General features: G+C 37.2%; 3 protein-coding genes and 1 long non-coding RNA gene across 4 annotated transcripts; 2 read left to right on the forward strand and 2 right to left on the reverse strand.

Annotated features, from left to right (window-relative positions):
* Window positions 1-125: 125 nt before the first annotated feature.
* On the reverse strand, window positions 126-4608 carry LOC119984487 (phosphoenolpyruvate/phosphate translocator 1, chloroplastic-like). Its single transcript, XM_038828472.1, has 9 exons — window positions 4100-4608; window positions 3108-3230; window positions 2853-3005; window positions 2559-2644; window positions 2282-2366; window positions 1973-2095; window positions 1780-1848; window positions 635-764; window positions 126-520 (listed from the first exon to the last, which is right to left on the reverse strand). Exons 1-9 carry the CDS (start codon window positions 4481-4483, stop codon window positions 444-446), a joined length of 1230 nt encoding a protein of 409 aa, XP_038684400.1. The 5' UTR covers window positions 4484-4608; the 3' UTR covers window positions 126-443.
* A 210-nt stretch (window positions 4609-4818) lies between these two features.
* Window positions 4819-5788, forward strand: LOC119984488. The gene is made up of 3 exons (XR_005464913.1): window positions 4819-5057; window positions 5141-5249; window positions 5364-5788. It is a non-coding gene; the product is annotated as an uncharacterized LOC119984488 (long non-coding RNA).
* Window positions 5789-6811: 1023 nt separating this feature from the next.
* Window positions 6812-9223, reverse strand: LOC119983477 (protein FAR1-RELATED SEQUENCE 5-like). The gene is made up of 3 exons (XM_038827147.1): window positions 7335-9223; window positions 6945-7224; window positions 6812-6859 (listed from the first exon to the last, which is right to left on the reverse strand). The coding sequence occupies exons 1-3, from the start codon at window positions 9221-9223 to the stop codon at window positions 6812-6814; spliced, it is 2217 nt and encodes a 738-aa protein (XP_038683075.1).
* A 7425-nt stretch (window positions 9224-16648) lies between these two features.
* LOC119983479 lies at window positions 16649-18918 on the forward strand. The gene is made up of 10 exons (XM_038827148.1): window positions 16649-16951; window positions 17031-17120; window positions 17210-17295; window positions 17418-17502; window positions 17584-17673; window positions 17780-17869; window positions 17975-18106; window positions 18229-18347; window positions 18438-18501; window positions 18615-18918. Exons 1-10 carry the CDS (start codon window positions 16673-16675, stop codon window positions 18843-18845), a joined length of 1266 nt encoding a protein of 421 aa, XP_038683076.1. The 5' UTR covers window positions 16649-16672; the 3' UTR covers window positions 18846-18918.
* The last annotated feature ends 842 nt before the right edge of the window (window positions 18919-19760 follow it).

Raw genomic sequence — 19760 nt, forward strand, 5'->3', positions numbered from 1 at the left:
CTAACGAGAATTGTAACAATTTGACAAAACTAGATTTGGAACTCTGTAATTCCCTAAGATCTCTACAAGTCATATCTAATGACGAAAAAAAGTCTGGACAAATTTTAAAAATGAGAAAACAAAAATATCAAAATGAAAGACACTACAATTTTAAACAAATTACAGAGCCCCAATATCCATAAAACCTACTCAAATTTATTCCCATACAGTCGCTGAGAGTAAAATTTTGTGGGGATGAAGTTCAAGCAGCAACTATTTGCAGTTGCAGGAGAGTGATATGTCTTCACTGTAAAACTATGGGGTAGTCCCAAAGAAGCAAAAATATACCAAACAACAAAAATACAGGCACAACAAACTCTGACAAGGTGGGGGGAAAAAAAACTAATTTAAGTTCCCAGCCTGACCTACAGCAATCTAAAAACAAAATTTCTTTCCATAGAACTTCAAGCAGTCTTAGGCTTTGACTTAATACCCTTCACCCTCGAATACAGAAATACTCCGGCAAGAGCCATACCAGTACCTGCATTATTAAATCAGCAAAGAAAAGAGTATGGATAAACATGGTTGAATAATTGAATGTGAACATTGAACAAGCAATGCTATTTTCTTGCAATAGATATAAAATGCAACTTACCTAGAGAATTAATGGGTGAGACAGGCGAACTAAAGAAGATAACGGAACTGACAATGACAACAACCCGCTTCACACAATTGCCCACAGAGTGCGTAACAGGGGACACCCTTTGCAATATCATGTAAGAAACCTGCAAGGTTTAACACAGGGAGCATCAAGTCATGTTCTTAGTTAGGGTGCTGGACAGCCAACCATGTTTGAGCAATTGAATATCCTTTTATTCTATACCTATCCAACTTTATACATACTCCCAATCATGAGACCCAAGTGAATAGGACAAAAATATTCAATCTTACTCTTGGACAAGTACAGAGAAAAATCAACACCAGCGGAAATCCAGCTCAATTGAATAAATTGCATTAGTAATCAAACATAATATACTTAATCCGCTCATAGACCAAAGAAATGGACGTGATGAGTGATTAACTCCTCACAATCTGCTTTATAAATCTCTCTCAAGAAACCACGCTCATTGTAACCATGGATTTCAGTCTAAAAAGCAGCCAGCCATAAAGAATCAAGTGGGAATGGAACCACAATTTTTCAAGGCAGAAACTATGAAAACATAAAGAATATGAATGCTCATTGATGTGCCTGACATATAGCTACAAACTTTTAAAAGACCTCATGATTCCGTGCAATGTTCATGTTTCCTATTATCTCTTTTTTTTGACAATATAATATTGATTTTTTATGTTAGTTATTTTAATTTTTAACTGTGGGAGGATCAGAACCTTCAACCTATTCGAAATCCTAAGGAGTGTCTACCACTAGGCCTAGAGCTCCTTGTTTTTTTTCTTCCTATTATCGTTTAAGTTTGTGTAGCTGACACTAAATTGTTAAGAGATAAATGTCATCGTTTTGATGATGATAGTGGTGGTTTGTATCTCTTAACTTTTGACAAAAAATGTACATGCATTATTTTTTTTTCAGTTAATTCACAGTAAATGCAATGCATCACGAGAGAAGAAAAGGAACCCAGAAAAGCGAGACATAATATATATCTCTAATGACACATAAAGAATCATAAACTTTAAATCTAGAAAGCAAAAGTACAATTTGTAATTATGCGAAGTGAGGAAAACACATAATATAGGACTCTGAAAAGGAAACCCGGAAAACCACAGAGATACAAAGAGCATTACCTGCTGATAAGCGTGAAAGCAGAGTGCGGCCAGAAGAGCCCTAGTGCATACTTGTTTGACATTCAATCCCTAATGAGCAGCAAATTCATAAAAAAATGACTAATTCAGAGACCAGGTAACAAGAAAATGTGCTGCCCAAGTAAAAAGAAACTTCCAATATACAAGGATTTCAATTAAAAAGAAAAAAACTTACAGCAGCAGATTGCAGATATGCAGGGGTAAACTTGACGCCTTCCATAAAGATAGCCACTGGGACTATCAAGATCAAAGACATAATTGTAATTATTGAAAAAAGAGTAATGTTGTCCAGAGATTCCTGCCAGAAGAGAAATAAGCCCATTCAAATCAAAGGGAAAAAAAGTTAAATCAAATTTCAAATGATGGAGAAGTTAAGAGATGTTGTTATAGTAAACAAGAAGGCAAACGTTATTGCCACTACCAATCTACCATACCAACCAGGATCATTGAGAGAGAAAATATATCAAACCGGAAAGAAGATTACCTCCTTCTTGATCATGAACTTTTTGCTGAGGACATTACGGGATTGATTCATCAAATTGGAAGCCATTGCGCTAAAAAATCCAGCCCTTTTCATATACATAACAACGAAGTCATGCTTTACACTCGAATAAAAAGAAATTTAATATTTTGAAGTAGGGTTTTGTATCAAGCTCAGATATTACTAACATGAACGAGATCCGCCACCAAAAGGTCTGCAATATCAAAGTAAGGGACCTCTTTTGGCAATAATAATTAGAAGCATGCAAAGTGGTTCTTACCAATTGAAAGAGGCCTCGGTCGCGGATGCAAGTGCCACTCCACCAACAATTGGTAGAAGGGAAGCAACCACCCAGGGAGTAGGAAACTGTACAGTATGATCACGAGAAATTCGATTATATCGACTAATATAGCAATGGATATTAAATTATTCACAAAGATATCAAATATTAAATCATTTTTCAAAACAAAATTATGCGCATGTGTGTTACTGATGTACATGCAACTTGGGGTAGCACAACTCCAATTTCTACATGCTTTTTTTTCATCCAAAAGATGAGGCATAAAATTCTTACCTCTCCAAGAAACATGGAGGAGAGGAGAACAGAAAAGAAAGGTTCCGTAGCTTTGATTGTGTGAGTGAAAGAAACAGCCACTTTCCCAAGACTCATATTTGTAAACAGATTTCCTAAAGTGTGCACCAAAGCAAGTGGTAGAATTGCAGCGAGCTGCCAATAAATAGTCAAACAAACGGGAATTATGATTCAATAGAATTCAATGACCTGCAAATAAGAAACAAATTTGACCTTTCTTAGTACAAAACAGATTACCTGTGTGCCACTGACTTTTGGCCTCTTATAGAGGTTGAGAGTCCACATAAAAGTAACAAGTACAGTCCCAACGGCAAATTGAATCATGGTGACAGTAATTGGAAATGGGTAGACCTTCAAAACCTGTCAAGTAGAAGAATGCTTAAAAAGAGAGAGTGTATTCTCCGGCTCAAATATGCATAAACATATGCTACTCAAGTATACCATTTTCTTAGTCCATTCCCAGGCTAAAAAACAGGGCTGGCAGAACCCTCCCATAATTTAGAGATGGGAATTTCGCAAAGCTACCACACTTTCTCACTGCAAAGAGAGAAGTATGGAGCCTCCCCCCCCCCCCCCATCCATTAAAAACGGAACCCCACTGAATTTGAGTTTCACAGGTGAAAAGTATATGTTAACTAGATCTCCAATGAACGGCGACGGAAGGATCTGATATCATGCCTCCCAATGAGGGCAATAGACTTACCAACAAAACTAGATGGAACCTACATAATTCAAATTACAAATTCACTTAAATTCTCGGATAATAAGCTTCTAATTCTCAATAGTCCAAAACAATAATTAGCTTTACAGTAAATTGATATATACAGCCGCAGAAAACTCTATTTATATTGCAAAAAAGTCATACCACAACAAGTACGAACGTTTGCCACAGCAAAATTAATTTAGTTGTCAGGTAAAAGTTTATTACACTAGTGTTCGATTTTTCAGAAATATAATCACTAATGTCAGCACCTAAATTCATTTCTGATCCTTCAGTCTCGTTCTCATTGATTTTACCGTGAGAGGGAAAGAACTTTCAGTGGGTTGAATTTTAAAATTGTTTCAATTAATCATAATTATCTCTGACAGCGATCTAACAGTCTTCAACATCCACTCTTACTCCCAACAAAACTGAGTGTCAAGAAATAATCGAGATCATATTCAAACCAGAAACAAGGCAACAAGCATGTAAGACATAAGATTACGAGGAATCAATGAGAAAAACAAACCTGCTTATTATAGATGTTGAAGTAGATATTGAAAAGATACCATAGACCGAACAGCAATCCAAGCTGGAGTGTCTTCCCCAAACTACCAGACTTCTCGCCCTCGCCAGCGCTCTCGGGCACAGCAGTGGCTTTGGTCTCGAAATGCTCATCTCTGGCCGAAATAGGCACGGAGGCCCATGGCCTGAGCCCCAAAGGCGACGAACTCAAGTTCCACGACCTCCTAGTAAAATCCGCCGAGACTGCATTGTTAGACGCACAAAGATCGCGAAGTTTCGGCGAGGAAGAACAAGAAACACGTATCGGAGAACATCTAGGGCTCGTTAACAGGCACCGAGGCTTCAGAGACGGGAGCGTCGGAGAGAGACCAAACGCTGCGCTCTGCATTTTCCGAGATCTGAAGAGAAAGTCTCTTTTCAGAGAAGATCAAGTAGTAGAGATACGCTTTTTTAGAGAGAGAGAGTGGGAAGGGGCGTTGGGAAGTCCGTCGAAGAAGTGAGGTTGGTACAACAAGGGACCGTCTTAGGTCCATCCTCTTTAGGTCCACCCTCAGTCCACTCCCGTTAAACATCGTACGATTTAAAAAATAAACTTTGGCCGTTAGATCTGTCTAACAAAAACAACCCCATTTGACCCTATTTAATTAAATCAAATAAATCAAAAATAAAACCAAAAGACACATACACCCTAGGAGAATATTAGACGGACTTCTTCTTCTACACGGAGTTTGACTCCACCCACCCGCATAGCCCTCCCCGATGTCACGAAGTCGACGATTCGACCCGATATCGTCAACTTCGTCCACTCCAAAATCTCGAAGAATAAGAGGCAACCCTATGCTGTCTCTGAGCGTGCCGGCCACCAAACCTCAGCTGAGTCATGGGGAATAGATAGAGTCGTCTCAACTCTCATGTATTCCTCGTGTTTCTGGCGGTGGTACCCACAGAGAGCTGCTATCAAGGTTCTCAAGCAGATCTCTCCATCCTTGATTTTGTTTAGGATTTCATGTCTCATCTGTCAATAATTCTTTGGCGTGCTATTCAGGTTGTCAAGGATGTGGGGTTTGAACTACCACCATCTGGGCAATATGTAATTGGAACATATGCCCACTACGGAGAACCATAGGGAGGAAAGCAACGAGGGTTTTGCCAAGGTACTACTGGGAATTAATTGATTGCTATATCGAACGTCTCTTTTTCGTCTTTTTTTTTTCATGCTTGAATTTCTCAGAATACATTTCTGAAGTAATTTTATTATTGTTCTGAAGGTTGCAGAGTCTCTTGGTCATACAGTCCTTCGGTGGCGAGTAGTGCCAACTGATAACACTAGATTGGGAAATTCTGCTTTGCAAACTGAATCTTTTATTGAGCAAGTCCGTGTATTAGCTAGAAAATATTTATAGAAGCTTCACTATTTGGGTTAATGCACGGGATCTTCTGCCATTCAACTTTCAAAGCTTCAAACATTGGTTTCGTGGAGGCTTCAGTATGTGGGATTGTGAAGATTAGTGTTTAAATTCTATGCTGATTAGATATGCGTCAGGCTTGTGAATCATGCTAGAATATGTGCTCCTCAAGTCCATTGTAGTTTCGAATAGCCTATTATATGGCAGTTGAGGGAGACCTTGCATATCTGTTGTACCTTGATTTTCAAATGTTTCAGCAGCAGATGGTAAAGATTCGTGCGGATGGATTCACAACAGAGTGACAAAATTAAGATGATGTTCATATTGCTTACGTTGCAGAATGTGTAAACTTTACTGTCAATTGCTCCTCTTTGTTAATCACCAAAAGAGGATCAACTATTATGTGTCAAAAACTTCTGTTTACTAATCTTGTTTAAATTAGAATGGTTGTTTACATGTGATTCTTTATTTTGGTGTGCAATTTCTTCACTATCCTTATGTTCCCTAACCCCTGAAGCCCTTGGTTTTTTTTTGTCGATGATGATGATGGCTACGGCAACGATGGGGAAAGATGAGATCCTAGCTTGTTTTTAACCCACTCAATCGTCTTTTTTGCTTTCCTTGAGTTAGTACGATCAATTGATCTGTGTGTCACAACAGGACCTATCTTATTCATCGGAACTGATTTACTAGGTACTGTTCTCTGAGCCACTATCACTTGTCACCTAATTCCTCACCTAAGCAGCAGCTTTTGCAATTGTTGGATGTGAATATCTTCAGAAGTCCATTCCCAATCACCCAATTCCACATTCCCTCAATTTATTTTACCCAAGTCCAGTTTGCTCAAAAAGGGCAAGTTTTTAACCATGTAAACTCTCCCAAAGACAGCCAAATGATATTAGAAAAAAAGCTACATCAAAACAAGGGTCCAGTTTGCACAAAAAGGGCAAGTTTTTAGCCATGCAGACTCCCCCAAAGACAACCAAATGATACTAGAAAAAAGCTACATCAAAACAAGGTTTTACAGTAAGGGAGTTCTTTGACAAGTAATATGCTTTACATTTAACCATTATACCTATAATTAACTCCTATGATCATGCAAAGCTATTCCCATTGAATTCTGACTTTCACACCCATTCTTTCGAGCTCCATGATTTAAGCAATTGGTATCAATCAAAGGAGAACTTCTTTGAATTGATCTTGACACTTGGGGCCCATGTTGACAAGTCCAGTGTTTGTTATTGTATGCCCGGCATCAGCATTTGCACGTATTATTTCTTCAGTTGGCATCAATAACACCCAACCAGATTCTAAAGCTCGACTGAGTCATGAGAGGAAGCTGGCCAATTATGTAATCCCTGCAAAATAAGCGCATCTATAAGTGACAAATTGAAATTATACAGCATGTTCTATTATAACCAAGTAACATCGACATTCATTTACATAATTCACCGAGCTCAAGTTTGGATCACGTGAGGTGGATGGTTGCGCCGTATCCCCCGTGATGGCACCATCTTCTCTAACATTTCCTGTTATTATCGATGGACAACGCCTTTTATCATGACCAGTCGCCTTGCAAATAGAGCATTTGCGCAATGTGCTTTGAGTGGCCCGAGTAGTGGTGGATCGCTGTGGACGCACTGTTATTGCTGGGTCCCTGATTGTAGGAACCTCTGTTCCTTCCACATTTGTCTGATCGGTTGTGCTGGTTCGCTCGCGGTACCTGGCATAAACATTGTTCAAATTATATTCAATTAAATTGTCTTCCTACAAAATAGTAATAAAGTAAACAGTGACTACATAATGTCTAACCCGAGTACCCAAGTTCCTTACTTGTCGGCCATGTTTAACATTGTTATTTTTGCCTCATTGAAACTTTCCACTGTCCGGCTAGCCAAACGAAATGCCATGTTCCCAAACGAAGTTAACGCCCCATACCTCACCTTGATGGCAAGTTCAAGCGGAATTGAATTATTCCCTCCATCTGGTGCCATCTCTTTGGCACGCCTAGTCCATCTCTTGAGTATCAAACATGGTGGAAACTCTCCGACGTCCCTCTGGATCAGTACGTGTATCAAGTGACGACACGCATAACCGTTTGTTTCGAAGAACAAGCATGAGCACTTAAGTTCTCCATTGTGTTCATTGACAGTTACCACATGATTGCGACCCCTGCATCTATACCTCGATAGCGTGTACACACGCGTGTGACCAACCACTGTATCGGACACAGTTATTACACCGTGCGATAGGGCCATCTGAAATTTTACCTTCCTATACATGACCCGTGTGTATATTGATGCAGCATTAGAATCCAACGGTGACAAAGGTCCTACTGTTAATGGTGTACTATGTAAGGTTTCGTGCTCTGCCTCAGCGTCACCATCCCTTATAGTTGCGAACTCCGAGTCAAATTTCTCCACAAGATTGTATATATGTAATCGCTTTCCCATAAATTTATGACGATGAGCATTAATTGACTCGCACCGTTGCGTCGTCCTTTGGCCAGCAAAAAAATGTCCCAAAAGATATGCATCACACCACATTCGACGTTGATCGTATAAGTATTCCTGTGCCCATGGATTTCCAACTATCTCATGTCTTTCAAGCAGCTCATGCCAAGCAGTGTCGAATGTTTCTGGTTCCTTATGACGGAACAATGATTTCACTTCATTTGGGAAATTCCCCCTGTGTATATTAGCCGAACAATTTCTTTCCAAATGCCACTCGCAAAGTCTATGACGGGCATTGGGTAGTTTCGCTCGGATTGCTGCTGCCATTGCCTTGCATCCGTCCGTTATCACAGAGACCGGCATCTTGTTCCCCATTGCTCGGAGAAAGGTGTCTAAGAGCCACATATACGTTGTTGTTGTTTCATCGATTAGTATCGAACATCCAAAGAAACATGTTCGATGGTGATTGTTTACACCTATCAATATCACAAGTGGTCTATTGTAGAGATTAGTCTTGTATGTCGCATCGAATGCTAATACATCCCCAAAACACGCATAATCAAAACGACATGATGTGTCACACCAGAACAAATTTTTGAGCCGTCCATCTTCATCACATGTGTGTTCATGGAAACAACCATCGTCATTTGTTTTCTTCAAATCTAGAAAGGCCAGTGCTCGTTGTGCATCGCCGGTTGAAATTTGTGTCCTAGTATGCTCCTGCATTGCGTTGTACATGTCTCTACGCGTGAACCCGACATTCTCTACTCCTCCAGCCTGTCTGGACATGTATTGCATTATGTGAGTTGGTCGTATGTTCGACGCGCGCATCGCCATCATCTGGGCCATATCACCTTCAGTTACAGTCCTATGTGAGGCAAGGAACCGCACAAAGTCTGGCTGCGTAAGCGGGTGATTGTGCTCCGGCACAAACATTGAGACAACCCATTTTGCTATGGTCAGATCAAAAACTATCCGCATTCTTACAAGGCATCTGCATCTTGTCTCGTCTCTGCAGCGGCGTTTGTTAGGTGCTAGTTCTGGCTGCACAAACCTCCTCTTACCCTCTTTGCTACAACACCATTCCTTCATTCTAACCTCTCCATTTCGTCGCCTTGATACTTTTTGTGCCCTTGTACTGAAACCTACAGCCGCCGCGTATGCATTGTAGAAATTGTACGCCATTTCAATAGTGTCAAAACTCATGCCCACTACATCTTTCGGTTGCAGTGAGCGTGCATCTTCCAGGCCAGCCGGATAACCATCCATGGTAGACTCGTAATTGTTGGTTCTTGCCAGGGAAGCAATTTAGATATGATGGTAACTTTTGCATTGAAGAAATGGGCGGGAAAACTAAAATGTTCTACCGCCAAATGAATACACTCACAATTAAAATAAGACATCTTCCTGCCATGAAATCACTTTTTAAAGGATGAGCAAAAGCTTTACTACGATTTAATGGGAATTTGGGCTTCGAGAATGAAAATTATTATTCCATGTGGCATGTGTCCAAGTCCAACAATTTATATTATTAATAAAAATATTATGCTTAAAATTAGCTTTAATAAAATTATATTTATCAAATTAAAGTTTGATTAACACATATCATTCGTTTTGCATCCTCAAATGTTGTGCACACGGTTTACGACCCAGTAATTCTCCAAGTGGGTTAACCAAATCAGTTACCATTCCATTCACTATTGATTATCAGTTTTGACCTCTCAAAAAAAAATATCATTTTTGGGAATCACTAAAGATTAGATTTTTATTACCAAACATATTAAATTTGGAGTTGGTCAGTGGTTAACTTGCAAATTAGCTAACCACGACCACGTGTAACGATCATGTACTAAAACCATCCAAGTGAATGAGCTGATGGTATAAAAAACACAAGACAAATGATTTATTTACATGTTTATTTAGTCTACTAATCAACAAATGTAAAAGCAATCTTAGTTATTTCACACCTTAACATGTAGTTAGTCATACTTAAACATCATAACTATTCATTTGTAGGTCTAGCGATTAATTTTTAATACATATATTATCTATTAGTGGAATTTAAATTCGGATATGTGTCCTAATACAATAAGAGGGTTTTTGGTTCGTAATTGTGTGAGATGAGCATGAGATAAGAAGGAGATGAGTGTTCATGTTTGTTATAAAATATAGAGAGTGCATGAGTGTGAACTTAAAAAGCGGGTACATAAGTAAAATATAGATACTTCTTTATTTGCATTAATAATCTAGAAAGATCACCAAATCCTTTCAATTAATTAAATCTATCATGTTATTTATTATATTTGCAATGTATGTTTCTAAATGATACTCAAGAGTCGTGCACATTTCTTCAACAGTAGATAGTGTTGTCTATGCATTGGAGGTCTCAAGTATACCCATTGAGGGCTCATTTTATTGTTTTATATATAAGGAAAAAAAATTCATTGGGGGCCTAGGCCACCAGTGATTTCTAGGTGGCTCCGCCACTGACATTAATAGTACAATTTTCATATTATTTTTTCCCTTTTAGAAAATAAAACAATAATCTATAACAAGTGTAAAAGAATTTTGTACATATCACAACTCATTCTTCCTCGTTAAGAATATTCAAACTCACAAAAAATAATGAATTTGGTTATTCTCCACAAGGGATAATAGAGGGTGGAGTGCGTTTGAGATTCCACCCTCCAATACTCAACAAAACAAGAGACTATAATAATCTCACACTCATCACACCTTCATCCCCTGAAAATGTCAACAAAATGCCCCGTAAGAATGTTATAATGGACGTGGCATGGTGAAAAACGCAGTTTTTATAATAATATCCTAACATCCCGATTGTTAGGATCACAAGAGATCTCATGTGGAAGGACGAATGAGAATAGAGGTTGCATGTATAAAAAAAAATGTACACCTGAATTTGTTACATATGATAGACGTTGATATACTTAATGATAATGTATAACAAAAGTCGTTTTAATTAAATGATGGTTTAATGGCATTGGTAATTGGAATAGCACACAAATATGGTATTGGGTTTCCTAAAATTTTTAACGCTTTCCCTTATAGTAATATTGGGTAGCCCATATAGTGGTAGCTCATGGGTGTCAAAGTCTCTTAAACAAAATTTTAAAACGTTTTAACTCTCAAAATACATGTCATTTTCGACACCCTTATTGGTAATCATGTAACCATTACATTATTGCATTAAATAGCTATTAACTTATTATCTAAGATTCTAAATTGTTTTTTAGTTAAAGAACTATCCTAAATTCCTGGTCTCATTCATAAAAAAATTGTACGTGTAATTGTCAAGTCAATCCATATTTTTTTATTAAATATTAAACTACAACAAATTATATTATTTTCCTAATGCATGGATAGCTTATGGAATTTTATTAACGATACTTGTAAAAGTAGCTTCTCTATAACGAAAAGATTATCTTGAATACTCTCTCCGTCCCATTTTAATTGTCCCTTTCAATTTTACACACAGTTTAAGAAAGTGCATTACTCCCCTTAAATTTGACATTTATACCCTCATTTATTGAGTTGATTGTTGAACTCTTCTAGCTTTTCAATTTCAGGATATATAAGGGTAAGATGAGAAAAATGGATGAAATTAATTTTAATTAATTGAAATGAACAATTCATTTTGGGACATCCCAAAAAAGAATAGAGGACAATTAAAATGTGACGGAGGGAGTAGAATTCTAAGGTGCTAATTTATTGCATTAATAGCTAACTTATTGACCACTAATTCCTCCACTAATATAGTTATTGTAATCACCTCAAATTGGCTTAGTCTACTCTTTCCTCCACTAATATTAAAGTCAGTCAACATTATTCTGGTAATTAATAGATTATAAACTCAATCATACTAAATGTCTAAATAATTGACATTAATGTAGATTAGAATATATGTAAAGAATCTTCAATATATTTACTAAACAAATTAGGCTAAATCACAAGCATACATGTATATATACTAGCTGTGATACGTGGCATAGGAAGGGGAGTCAATAATGTTGGTTAAGTTAAGTTGAATTAGCCGTAATGCATTGCAATCAAAATTGCATTCGGTGTGTACTTGATTTATTTCACAGCCACACATGAAATAAGTCAAAGATCTTATGAAAATTAGGACTCTAATCTCATCCATCCATTTTACATGGAGGGCTGAGATTTCCCATTACCATTTTAACTCTCAGTAAAATTGGAGAGTTTGCTTTTGATTGATTGACAAGTATATCGGTGAGTAACTTGCATTTAATACTGCAAGGGGGTCCCATTAGAAGGGGTAGAAAATTGTTTCTTTGAAACGTGTGGTCAGAGGTATAATGATTTAAGGGTTTAGTCGTCTTTAAGAACTACGTTTGTTTTTTTTTGTTTTTATTTTGTATTTTATTCAGACTGATTTGAAATATCAATTGATTGACATCCCACTAGGACTGCATTTAATTTTGCATCGTGAAATCCTCTAAAGGAAAGCTCCGGGAAGAAGTTGAAATACTACCGAAATTTGTTCTGAAGCACATATTCTCTCTCTTTCATCTAGACCAGATGGTGAAGAAAAAGCCAACCCTCAGGGAAGAGGTCACCTGCATGAGGGGAGAAGTGAAAGATCTGAAGGATGGAATGGACGTCATTTTGAATGATATTGCCAAACGTGCTGCCAAGCGTGTTGCTAAACGCATTGCGAAGCGGGCAGATGAAGCTTATGCTGTAAAGAAGAGGACGACTATGAGGGAGACGAATAAGGCTCTAGGGGCTGAGTTGATGACGATGAACACTAAAGCGAAAGGGAAGCAAGTAGCTAAGAACAGTAAAGTAATTGAGCGACATTCGATTTTCGATAAATTTATTATCTCATACTAATAAATGCGGAACACAATAACGTCAACAATAAATACATTTTGGTGTTGCAGATGACAATAATTGAGATGGAAGATGAAACCACGGCTGACTTGTCCACAGATAGGTCTCCCAATAAGAAGAATACATCATTGCATGCAGAGAAGCACATAAGTGATGGCACGACAGTGGTGAAGGAAAATCCATGGGTAAGGGTAATAAATAGTCAGTGGATTATTTATCAATTATTTTCACTTTATTGCCTTTCCATTTTACTAACAAAATGAAAGATGTGTAGCTTTTTCTCACAGTGAGCATGTCGTACAATTGCACTGGCCACGAGCGAGAGGCAATAACTACTTCGTATGTTTTTGCTCCAGAGTTAAACCCCCAGTAAGGATGGACCTTAACCCAGTGAATAATGTGCTTAGTTGGATGTATTGTAAACTAATTTTTGAACTCCATGCAGCCAAATTCTAATAAAAATGTATGATTGGAATCTGACGAGAAGAGAAATCAGTTGCCTTGCTCAGGGGAAGGTAATTACTGAGAAGGTGAGTAACATGTGTAACATCCTAACCACTGTTAAGTGTAGTTTAAAGCAAGTTCCCATGTATGTTCTTTCCCTGTTTAAGGTTGTGGACGTCGCAACATCGGTGTATGGTTCTGAATTCTCATGGTCAAATGATGCGATTGGATGGTGTTATATGCCATCTACATTTGCGGTTAGTACTGTTTTAGTTTACAATTGATTAGTTAATGGGTTGAAGAAACATTGTTTACTACTCATTATGTTGATTTCAGGACACGATTTTGAAAGACGATACAAATTCTATCTTAGCACGATTTGTTGTTGAATATGGAGAGGAGCGAAGAAGTAAAGTCACCCCTTCGGCCTGCTCATATGTAAGTAATGTGCATGAACAAATCACTATGAATATTAAATCAAGTTTTGATATGATGTCACAAAGTGTTAGATTCATGATCGGTTGTTGAAAAATATTATATGTAGATGTATGTGCCTATGCGTGACGGTGATCATTGGTATGTTGTGATGATTGACTTGAGCTTGAAGAAGGTTTTCATCTTTGATGGCATTCCCACTACTGATGACATTGACCAGAGGACTGAGGATGTGAAGAGTGTGGTAAGTACCCATTGTGTTCATTGCATCCTTGCAAATAATATAACCTTGTAATAAAAATAAAAATTAACTTTATATTTACAGCTTGTATTCTGCGATTCAATGTTTGCGCATCCTTTGTTCCCTCGAAACCCACTAATTGAGGAGGGCGAGAAAATATCATCTTTTCCTATCAGTCGACCTCCAGTACCCAAACTGTACTTCAGGTGAAGCTATGTGACCTATTGAGTATTTATTATATGCACTTCTATTTGTGTGAAAAGCATGTATAATTAGATCTACTGGTTGTACGCAGGGAGGATTCTGGGGTATTCATATTGCGCATAATGAAGAGTCGCTCTAGGGCATGGGAATGTTGTGTGAGTATCAAAAAATTAAGCAATGCCAATTGATGAATGTTGACCATCCAATACCGGATAAATCGTTTAACGATTATCTATTTTATTTTTTTTTCCAGAGTATTAGCTCGTCAACCAGAACAAAAATCCTGATGCAGATGCTCTATCATTTATCCAATTACATGACTAATGATCTGTACGATTTAGCCCATGCATGGTACAAGAAGAATTGTCAGCTACTGAAGGGAAGAGAGGCAGAGTCGTCCAATACTAGTGCCGACCATCGTTGATGTTCTATGTATTTAAGAAATCATTGTTATGTGTTATTTTTGTTATCCTATAAAGTAGGCCGGAACAAGCGTCACTTGTGAACTGCTTAGCTTGTTTTATGCAAACAATTGGGTAGGTGTTTGTATTTGCACATGTGACCTGGGTGTGCATATGTTGTTTTGATTGTACATGATCACATGTACTTGCTCTTCTTTGTAATCAAAACATTATGGAGTATTAAGGTTACTGATGTCTCTCCTTAATTATAGCTGTACCATTAGTAACTGAGGATATGTACACACTAAGGGCATCTCCAACCATGGGTTGGAAATTAGGGATGTAATTTAAATTTTGCATGCATGAATAGTTGTTTTTTGGGGTTGGAAATTTTTTTGATTGCAATGGGGAATTGTATAATGGAGATGCAATTTAATATTTAAGACTAAAGCCCAAATTGAAGGCCCATTGTAATTCTAGTCTGATACTATTTATACTTGTTAAATGAATTAGAATGTCTGAAATTTTTAATTTCATCCCGTCCATTTTGTGTGTATATATATATATATATATACATGGGTTTGGGTCTTTTGAAAAAACTAGAGAGAGATAGAGAGATGAGTCTTTTAATCAAAACATTATCATAAACAAAACAGTATCACATACAAAACAGTATCTCACAAAACAGTATCATAAACAAAACAGTATCACATACAAAACAGTATCTCACAAAACAGTATCATATACAAAACAGTATCACATACAAAACAGTATCTCACAAAACAGTATCATAAACAAAACAGTATCACATACAAAACAGTATCTCACAAAACAGTATCATAAACAAAACAGTATCACATACAAAACAGTATCTCACAAAACAGTATCATATACAAAACAGTATCACATACAAAACAATATCTCATACAAAACAGTATCACATTTGCATCCCAAGGAAAAGAGATGGATATTTGGCACCTGAAGCCCACGGGTTGCATAATGCAACCCCATTTACAACCTGGGTTGGAGCCCTATTTTTTGGGATTGGGTTTGTATAATGGTAATTGGGTCTTTTACAACCCCATTTACAAACTGGGTTGGAGATGGTCCTAGCGTAACCATATATACACACTGTCAACCATAATCTTAGGTATGAAATTATGGAATGAAATCAGTTTTAACCATATATCACCTCAAATTGGCTTAGTCTCCTCCTTCTTTCCAACTCCTAGAATCACGTCAATAGCAAAAGTCCACTGGTCCACATTAACCATCTTGATCAATCACAAGATTCAATGTAACCTATGATACTAATAGATATTAAGTCAGTCAACATTATTTTGGTAATTAAACAAATGAGGCTAAATCACAAGCATACATGTATATCTACTAGATGTGAGGCTAAATCACAAGCATACATGTATATTTAACACTCGTAACTAGTTATTACCACTAATAACAACTTATTACTTATTACCATACTAGTTATTATGACTAAGAACTATCTAGTATAAAGAATAATGATATATTACCACTAAGAACTGTCTATTATAGTTGCTCAGCAGCTGAATATATTCACATACTCGTGACCCAACATTAATACAGTGCAAGAAACACAAAACATAACTATTAGGCCATTAATACAGTGCAAGAAACCAACCTGATTTTTGACTTATGTCAGTAAGCCGTAATGCGTTCGGTGTGTACTTGATTTAAATCACAACCACACATGTGAAATAAGTCAAAGACGGATGAAAATTAGGACCCTAATCTCATCCATCCATTTTACATGGAGGACTGAGCTTCCCATTACCATTTTAAAACTCTCAATATAATTGGAGAGTTTGCTTTTGATTGATTGACAAGTATATTGGTGAGTGACTTGCATTTAATACTGCAAGGGGGTCCACTAGAAGGGGCAGAAGATTGCTTCTTTGATACGTGTGGTCAGACATATAATAATTATAATTTAAGGGTTTAGCCGGCTTTAGCAATATCGAGAATTGCGTTTGCATTTTTTTTATATTTATTTTGTCTTCTACTCTAAACTGATTGCTTGACATCTCTCTAGGACTGCATTTCTTTTTTGCATCGTCAACATACAGAGTTACGAATATGGATGAGCGTACATCTAAGGGAAAGCTCCGGGAAGAATTCAATATTGTCAAAATAGAGATTGCGGAGGTGAAAAAGAAAATGAATTCGATCATGGAAAAAATAGTTGAACAAAGCTCTGACTCAGGTTCTGACTCTGACTCTTCTTACGATTCTGATGATCAATCAGAAGAACCACCGTATAATTCAATAGAGCACGTTTTTAGCTCACCTGTATTGTCCTCCAAAAAGAGATCTTCGTCGGAAGTTCGTCGAGCCGAAGAGGTTAAAACGACCAAGGTATAGTACATCAACTACAATGATGATGAAACATCTGTTTTATGAGTATATTTGATTTAGTGTCGAACCTTGACAACAGTTGGTGTTTAATATGGGCGTGTCATGTGCCGGAGACGACACTCAAGGATTAGACGAGATGAACCCCAAATCATTTTACCAGAAAGAACAGGTAAAGAATTATAATATTCATTGTATTTTGGTAACAATATCAGGGATATGCACGAGCCATACTCATGTACGAGTATCTTTGTTGTGTAGTTGACTCCCACCTGGCGTTGGGATCAATATCGAGTCAAGTCGAAGGTTACTAAAAGCTATGTCTTTAGTGGAGAACTAAAGTCCGAGTAAGTGCTCGATGGAAAATTGCAGAGATAAATAAGTTAGCATATATAATTTTACCTATTGTTTTGTAATTTGAGGGATTTTTCAGATTAGGTATACTTTTGTTGCATGTTTTATTGTACAGCGAAGTGATAATTCAAATGGGACATCATGTGCTGACCAGAATGGATCTGAGTTCTCTGGAAGAGGGACAACACATTACTGATTTGGTCAGTACCAACATAATAAATTACGTAGACATTTTGTTTAAAATTTGTTAGAATGATAAACAATGATGCAATCTAAAATAGGTGGTTGATGCTGCTGTGTGGTTGTATACTGGCGAGGGTGGGTGGGAAGCTAACACAGATGGATGGTCATACATGCCTGTAGTGTTTGCTGTGCGTATGCCTAACTAAACACAAGTTTTCATCTTTGTGTATAGAACCAATTGATTGGCATAGCTGACAAAACACCTTTAACTTCGTTAAACATGGTTCTTTGCAGGAATATATACTAAAGAGATCGACAGAAACTGAGGCGGTTGATCTTAAACGGATGATTAGGGGGACTACTGACCCATGTAGTTGCCATGATGTACGTTTTTAAAAATATCTTTATATTTAATTGTTGATTAACTATATTGGCATGATAATTTTTTTAGAGATAGATTAGAAAGTGATAGTACTGCTTGTGTTGTAGATGTTCATTCCAATGCGTGATGGTCAGCAGTGGTATGTTGTTCTGGTTGAGTTTGAAGACAAGAAAGTGAGAGTATTTGATGCAATGTGGGATGAGGGGGCAACCAAGAGAGATGCAGATGTCAGGAGTGTGGTAATTAAGATTTGTGTGTTTAGAATTATGTGTTTTAATTTATGCATGCATGTTGACCATCGTTTAAAATATGGAAATTTAGATCAATTTTAGTCATGTTAATGTCTGCATCTTCTTTGTAGCTTGCATTCTGTGACGATATGTATGAGAAACGTTATTTCCCTGGAAATGCTTCCAATCGAAAAGTCAAACTAAGTTCTATGCCTATAGAGATATGGCGCCATGCATCCTACGAACACACGTATAGTACCATTCATTAAAGTATTTTATTTTACCATTGTTATATTCTATTGCAAATCATCCACTGTGATTGTTCAATTTGTGGTTGTAGTGAAGATTCTGGTTTGGCTGCATTGAGCATCATAAGGGACCGCACGAAGAGCTGGTGGAACAATGTACTTTCTTATGGGCCCTTTAATTGATCAATGTTATATTGCTATAATGCTATGTGTACAATATTGATTAATTAATTTAATTTAGACACTAATACGTGTGATTTATGTGACAGAGAGTAAACATGCCCACACGAACAAGGGTTCTGATGGATCTTGTGTACTGCTTCGACAATCTCAACAACAATCGGGGTTTCTACGACAGTATGTGCAATTGGTACAAGGCGACCAAGGTCCAAGGTGAGGAACACGTGAAGAAGCGACTGCAAGATGTGTTGGGATTGCCTTCCGTGCTCTTCGGGGAGCCCTCCAAGGAGCCCTCTGAATCTGACTATGATGATTGTTGAACTTAGTTTGGGTGGATGTGAAAATTTGTGGATGTTTATAATTTTCAGTGTTGTTAAAACATGGTTGGTGGAATTCTGGGATGGGCATGCTTTTGTTTTTTGTTATTGTGTCATGCCATTTTGCCATGGCCCGTGGATTGGGTTTGATGACTTGATGGTGTCATGCCATGAATACTTGTGTTTTAAGTTATGAATTTTGGCACGTCCATTTTATGTTAGATAATGATGGATGGTAGTTGCTAAAGTGGTTTATAGATGGATCTAAACTGGATTTTCCTTAAAAAAATCTAAAATGGAATTTCTATTAGTATGATAAAAGAATATTTAAAAATAAAGTGTTAATACAAATCAATTTATAAACCAACACATTGGCGTTTGCTTGACAAAAAAAAAAATAAAACCAACACCTTTAATTATAGCTATACCATTGGCAACTGAGGATATGTACACACTAGTAGCGTAACCATATATACACACTGTCAACCCATAATCTTAGGGATGAAATTATGGAATGAAATAAGTTTTGAGTAATATGGAATGTGGAACTGGAGGAGAAATATATATACACACACTATGAAAGTACTCTGTTATTTGGTTTCACATCCAGAAGCCAAGTTTGACAACTTCATATTGACATCCACTTACATTGTTCTGCATATAATTATGCATGTCCACTGTTAGTTGCATCCCTCTAACAAGAACATTAAGATTCAAGTACGCAAGATCTGATCATGAATTTTATATTGAAATAGTGAGAACCTTTTATCAGTGAATTAGCACATGACATGATACAAAATCCCTCTACTTAAACCTAATAGGCTAATATCCATATTCCCCATGTAATAACAACACTACTCAAATTATATAACCTATACCTGGTAAATTTTGATCCGCAGAAACCAATTCGCTCATTAT

This window comes from Tripterygium wilfordii, chromosome 18, assembly GCF_013401445.1.
Source record: "Tripterygium wilfordii isolate XIE 37 chromosome 18, ASM1340144v1, whole genome shotgun sequence".
NCBI lineage: Eukaryota > Viridiplantae > Streptophyta > Magnoliopsida > Celastrales > Celastraceae > Tripterygium > Tripterygium wilfordii.

Bases quoted from the DNA above. Each gene is read 5' to 3' on its own strand.
- LOC119984487 (XM_038828472.1), bottom strand. From the start codon at position 4,483: ATGCAGAGCGCAGCGTTTGGTCTCTCTCCGACGCTCCCGTCTCTGAAG. The intron at 2,645-2,852 runs GTAAGAATTTTA...CATACTGTACAG, and splicing joins CCTCCATGTTTCTTGGAGAG to TTTCCTACTCCCTGGGTGGT. The intron at 521-634 runs GTAAGTTGCATT...TTAATAATGCAG, and splicing joins CTCACCCATTAATTCTCTAG to GTACTGGTATGGCTCTTGCC.
- LOC119983477 (XM_038827147.1), bottom strand. From the start codon at position 9,223: ATGGATGGTTATCCGGCTGGCCTGGAAGATGCACGCTCACTGCAACCG. The intron at 7,225-7,334 runs GTAAGGAACTTG...TGTTTATGCCAG, and splicing joins ATGTTAAACATGGCCGACAA to GTACCGCGAGCGAACCAGCA. The intron at 6,860-6,944 runs GTAAATGAATGT...CTTATTTTGCAG, and splicing joins ACTTGAGCTCGGTGAATTAT to GGATTACATAATTGGCCAGC.
- LOC119983479 (XM_038827148.1), top strand. From the start codon at position 16,673: ATGGATGAGCGTACATCTAAGGGAAAGCTCCGGGAAGAATTCAATATT. The intron at 17,121-17,209 runs GTAAAGAATTAT...TTTGTTGTGTAG, and splicing joins CATTTTACCAGAAAGAACAG to TTGACTCCCACCTGGCGTTG. The intron at 17,870-17,974 runs GTACGTTTTTAA...CTTGTGTTGTAG, and splicing joins ACCCATGTAGTTGCCATGAT to ATGTTCATTCCAATGCGTGA.